General features: G+C 43.1%; 1 protein-coding gene across 1 annotated transcript in view; it reads left to right on the top strand.

Moving 5' to 3' along the window:
* Positions 1-1,287: 1,287 nt before the first annotated feature.
* Positions 1,288-6,000, top strand: part of LOC117472606 (NLR family CARD domain-containing protein 3-like) — a gene marked incomplete at its 5' end in the record, with an annotated part of 41,024 nt that continues 36,311 nt past the window's right edge. The window contains 2 exons of the mRNA XM_034117901.1: positions 1,288-1,336; positions 1,743-3,555. Of these exons, the coding sequence (XP_033973792.1) occupies positions 1,288-1,336; positions 1,743-3,555 (1,862 nt within the window). The remainder of the gene's footprint in view (positions 1,337-1,742; positions 3,556-6,000) is intronic.

Below are 6,000 nucleotides of genomic sequence, written 5' to 3'. Positions count from 1 at the left end.
AGTCTTAAAAAGTCTTAGATTTGAGTTGGTGAAACCTGCAGGAACCCTAAGTAAGCTAACATTATTTAAGGATATTTCAAGATGCAACTACATTATCATTGTATCAGTGGCATAAAATGGTTTTAAATTGCAAAAATATTGTTAAAGACTGAATATTCTCAAAACTAAATATATTGGACTACTTGGGCATGTTTATGATATGTATTATTAATGAATAGTAATAACCTGGTCAGCTGGTAGTGTTTAGCATTAGCAGATATAACAGAGTTTTGAGAGATCACATGTAGAGTCAATGCAAAGACCCAGATCTGTGCCTGGCAACACTAATAAAGTGAAGAAGTGAAATTCATGTCACCTGCGTATTCATGCAGCGTGAAACATTTAATCTTGAGCTTAAAGTTTGTGACGCTCTATTACAAAAACCTGTCGGTGTTGAGATTGTGCTCCTGTGGTCTCTGACGGTCTGAGGGAAATCAGAGAGGAGAACAGAGCTCTACAGCACCTCATATTAAATCAGGGTTATTAATGTTCCTGTATAAACCAGAGACTGTCTGTGGTGCTATCAATATACTCACTGCTGTACTTATGACTACATGAAGTTATTCTGAGTGTTGATGGAGCAGCTACAATGTTAGCCTAGCTTTAATCAAACCGATCTCATTCAGAAAACATTATAAATGTTTATGCTCGCTGTGTTGGAGACAGACCTGACAAAGCATTAACTCAAGCTTTTTACAAATCACTATCATTCTGTGGATATTTCTGTATCCTTTCCATATTTGTATTGCTATTAGTTCACAGCAAATTCTATGTGAATTGTGTTTATAACGCTATAGTGCACCAGGTTAATACAGCTGTGGGTGTCTTAGTAGAGACAGTGACCATGTGCTCCTCTGGGTGATGAATCCAGACAGGATGCTTTGTATAATAATGTGAAGCTTAAACTATCTACCTGATCGCGAAGATATGTTATATACTGATATAGACTGATATAGACCTTTTCTCTAATATCGAACTAGAATTTGCCATCTTGTTGTACAATTGGTGAGAATCATGTCCTCTAAAGTAAAGTGCTATAAAGGATGTGTTCATCTCCACAGAGGGAAGAGGAAGAGTGGTGTTCCTGTGGAGGAGCAGCTGTCCAGCTGTGCTCTGTGTCAGGACGTCCTGAAGGATCCAGTCTCTACCAGCTGTGGACACTGGTTCTGCAGAGAGTGCATCACCTCATACTGGGAGCAGCCACCTCCATCAGGAGACTCCTCCTGTCCCCAGTGTGGAGAAAGATCCAGAACCAGAGCTGGACTGCAGGCAGCCAGTCAGACCAGCTCTGTACGAGGTAAGAGGCCGAACACATGCAGCGTCTTTAGGCCGTCGGGGCGCTGGGTCTCTACTCTTGTATGAACTCTCATTGGCTCAGTGTGTCCTCTGATCTTCTTCCAGGCATTGTTTAAGTGTTTTAAAACAGACAGCAGTGTTTTCTTTTGTAGAAACACTGGACAGATCTAAAGGGGAACGTTAGCCCTGCAAAGAACTTCTACAGAAGATAGTAAAGATATCTGATGGCTAGGATTCTTGTCTTCATGTCCAGGATTCTTCCTTGTTTATTTGTTTAAGATTAGGTATACTATTGTAGTGCATAGACAGTAAGCTGTTTACATTTTTTTAATTGTCTCTTTCTATTGTTAAATTAAGATTTTCTCAAAAGGATTTTTCTTCTTCTCTCCTGTTTCCTTCTCTTTCAGCAGATAGTGGTCTTCAGGAGGTTTTAGATGAACATAGGCTCAGTCTGAGGAGGAGATGTGAACGTGTGACTGAAGGAACTGATGAAAGTGAAACCCTCCTCAACAGGATCTACACTGAGCTCTACATCACACAAGGCCAGAGTGAAGAGGTTAATACCCAACATGAGGTGAGGCAGCTGGAGACAGCTTCCAAGAAAGAGACCCTCCATGAAACTCCAATCAAGTGCCAGGACATCTTTAAAGCCTTACCTGACCAACAGACTCGCATCAGAGCGGTCCTGACCACCGGAGTCGCTGGAGTTGGAAAAACCTTCTCAGTGCAGAAGTTCACTCTGGACTGGGCCGAGGGTTTGGGAAACCAAGATGTCAGTCTGGTGATCCCGCTTTCCTTCAGGGAGCTGAACCTGATCAAAGATGAGCAGTACAGTCTTCTCAGGCTGCTCCATGTTTTCCATCCAACCTTACAGGAGGTCACAGCAGAGCAGCTGGCTGTCTGTAAAGTGCTGCTCATCTTTGACGGCCTGGATGAAAGCAGACTTTCTCTGGATTTCAGAAACAATGAGGTTGTGTCTGATGTCTCACAGCAGTCCTCAGTTAACGTGCTGCTGACAAACCTCATCAGGGGGAAGCTGCTTCCCTCGGCTCTCGTCTGGATAACTTCCAGACCTGCAGCGGCCAATCAGATCCCTCCTGAGTGTGTGGACAGGGTAACAGAAGTACGAGGCTTCACTGACGCCCAGAAGGAGGAGTACTTCAGGAGGAGATCGAGTGATGAAGAACTGTCCAGCAGAATCATCTCTCACATCAAGAGCTCCAGGAGCCTCCACATCATGTGTCTGATCCCAGTCTTCTGCTGGATCACTGTTGCAGTTCTGGACCACATGTTGACTACAGACCAGAGAGGAGAGCTGCCCAAGACCCTCACTGACATGTACTCACACTTCCTGCTGGTCCAGACAAAGAGGAAGAAGCAGAAGTATGAAGAGGGACATGAGACGAGTCCACAGCAGCTGACGGAGGCTGACAGGGAGGTTCTTCTGAAGCTGGGGAGGCTGGCGTTTGAACATCTGGAGAAACGAAACATCATGTTCTACCAAGAAGACCTGCAGCGCTGTGGTCTTGATGTCACCGAGGCCTTGGTGCACTCAGGAGTTTGTACAGAGATCTTCAAAAGAGAGAGTGTGATCTTCCAGAAAACAGTCTACTGCTTTGTTCATCTGAGCATTCAGGAGTTCCTGGCTGCAGTCTACATGTTCCACTGTTACACCAACAGAGACACAGAGGTACTGAAGGACTTCCTGAAGAGAGACTGGCCCTATGAGGACAGTAAAAATAGTGATCAGGATTACCCATCCCTGGATGTCTTTCTAAAAGGAGTCACGAGGAAATCCCTCCTAAGCAGAAATGGCCACCTGGACCTGTTTGTCCGCTTTCTCCACGGCCTCTCTCTGGAGTCCAACCAGAGACTGTTAGGAGGCCTGCTGGGTCGCACAGACAACCGTCCAGAAATCATCCAGAGAGCCATCGGCAACCTGAAGGAGAGGAGAACAACAAGCTCTCCTGAAAGGAGCATCAACATCTTCCACTGTCTGACAGAGATGAACGACCACTCAGTACATCAGGAGATCACAGAGTTCCTGAAGTCAGAGAACAGATCAGAGAAGGTACTCTCTGAGATCCACTGCTCAGCTCTGGCCTACATGCTGCAGATGTCAGAGGAGGTTCTGGATGAGTTGGACCTGAAGAAGTACAAATCATCAAAGGGGGGTAAACAGAGATTGATTCTAGCTGTGAGGAACTGCAGGAAGGCCAAGTAAGTCCAGATGTGATTAACTTTATAAACTAATGTGGATCATATTGAAGTATTCGATGTTCTCGCGCCCAGGAGAGGAGCTTTAAATAACGAGACTAATGGAGTCTCTGAAGAGGTTCAAATGGGTAGTTTAATTAAGTAACGTGGTTGAAGAACAAGCATGGGTAATGGAGAGACAAAGCCGGTGATGTCTTCAGGGTGGGCTGCAGCAAAGGAAAGGGCCGAGTTGTCCTCTGTCCTCTGTTTTTATGCACGTCTCGTTGTCCCCCGCTGTGCAGATAGTGGGACCTCCCTTCTCATCTGTGGGTTCGATATCGCGAGAGACCAGATGATTTCGACTTTTGGTTTTCTCTGCCTACTTCCTTAAGCATTTTCTCCTCCTTATCTCTGTCATGACTTTCTATTTAATACCTTATAAACAGCTGTAATCGTTAGTTTAGAAGTCCTAAAAACACCTCTTATGGCACAGTTCTCATTTACGGTAGCTCCCTCTGACGTCATAGCTACTCACGTAATGTGTAAACACTCCATGATCAACTGTTCCTTCATTTAATATTCAGCAGTAATAATATCTTAACGTCTATCGATGTAGTGTTAAAGTCCGTACGATTTGGTGTGTAACACTCCAAGTCATTTTCACTTTACATTCAGAAAACGTAACATTAGTCACATGCTAACCGGATAAAGGATTTTCAGAATAAAAGTTTGGCATTGATTTCCTGATAACTTCCGGGTTTTTCCACAATAAAACAGCTTTAAACTGACGATATATTTTAGACTGAATTATGCTGTTTAACATTGATTTTAATTTCTAACAATCCCTCCTTTCACACCTTTTAAGGTGTGAACACAATACTAAAAGTAATGAGTTCTTCATCTGACTGCTTTTAAACTGACGGTATGTTTTAGACTAAATCATGCCATAAAACATTGATTTTAATTTCTAACAATCAGAAGTTTAATTATTAAAATAAACACTATAACATGTCTGCTGTTTGAATACTGAGAGCAAAATATAACCAACGCTGTTCTTCTATTTATTTATCTTTATCATTAAACAGACACACACATTTTTATCACAATGTATTAGAGTTTAAAATAAGATCTATATAATTTCCCACCAATACCAGAGTTATCAAATCAAATCAAATCAGGTTTTATTTATAAAGCACATTTTAAAACGATTTTTGGTCGAGCCAAAGTGCTGTACATGCAAATAATAACACATTACTACATTCGCAAAAACAGAAGACAATAAGTTACAACAGCAAATATAAAAATCAAACACAGGGAAATGTCAGGAGTCGTACTCCGCTCTGACTAGAAGGCCAGGGAGAAGAAGTGAGTCTTTAGTGTTGATTTAAAAACCCCTAGGGTCTGGGCCGACCTCACATGGAGGGGCAGAGTGTTCCAGAGCCTAGGTCCAGCTGCTGCGAAGGCTCGATGCCCTCGGGTTTTGAGCCTGGTCTTGGGCACTACCAGCAGCAGCTGGTCAGCAGACCTTAAAGCTCTGGCTGGGGTGTAGCGATGGAGGAGTTCTGAAATATAGGCCGGAGCCAGCCCATTTAGTGCTTTAAAAACAAATAAAAGGAGTTTAAAATCAATTCTGAACCGAATTGGAAGCCAGTGCAGTGAGGCCAGAATTGTTATGTCTTAACCTGTTACGCACCGCCCCCCCGGTACCGGGCGGATAAACGCGTGATTTGCAGAAAACGACGTCTAAGGAATCTTAATATTTAATAAACTATGAATGTTTTATATCCATGTAACGGGAAGAAACTCAGCTAACTGATCTTTTTAAAAAAAAAAAACCCACAATGCTAACACTCAGCCTCTGAATTATCCACGAGCGAAAAAATGTAACCTATAACTGCACCTAAACTCACTCATAACTCCCTTATTACTTATCCTAGATGCACAGCCAACCCATCGATTAGCATCTCCTGGAGACACAGAATCTGTGGGTGCCCACCTCAACACTCAGTGATAAACATTTGCGACGCTATAAACGAAAGCGTACATCAAAACATGTGGCGCTAGGTAGCTACAAACGCTAACATGGCTTACCTTGGTCAAAACTGGTCTTCAATGGCATTAAAACGATAAAAAAACCATGCTGCAGTTAATCCATAGGTTAATCCAATGTGTCTGTGTCCTCTTTGAAATGATTTCTGATAATCCATAAGCAATAAAACTGCTTTTTCGTTTCCAAATGTCAGAGCGAGAGATCGCTTCACTCTGGTGCAAACCTGCATGCGGGAAGCCCCCACCGTTTGTTTTCACAACGAGTGTGTGTGTGGCCCCCCCCCCCTTCGATTCTATTGGCTCTAACGGTCAGAAAGAGGTGTCAACCATCAAAATCGACCAAGGGGGGCCAGAGATATGAAAAAAAAACAATTTTCACCCAAATCACCTCAGAGGTGGAGTGGTTTTGGCTAAACCTCT

This window comes from Trematomus bernacchii, unplaced genomic scaffold (genome assembly GCF_902827165.1).
Source record: "Trematomus bernacchii unplaced genomic scaffold, fTreBer1.1, whole genome shotgun sequence".
Taxonomy (NCBI): domain Eukaryota; kingdom Metazoa; phylum Chordata; class Actinopteri; order Perciformes; family Nototheniidae; genus Trematomus; species Trematomus bernacchii.
The sequence above is the reverse complement of the archived record's forward strand: the minus strand, read 5'-3'. Positions and strand labels throughout refer to the sequence as shown.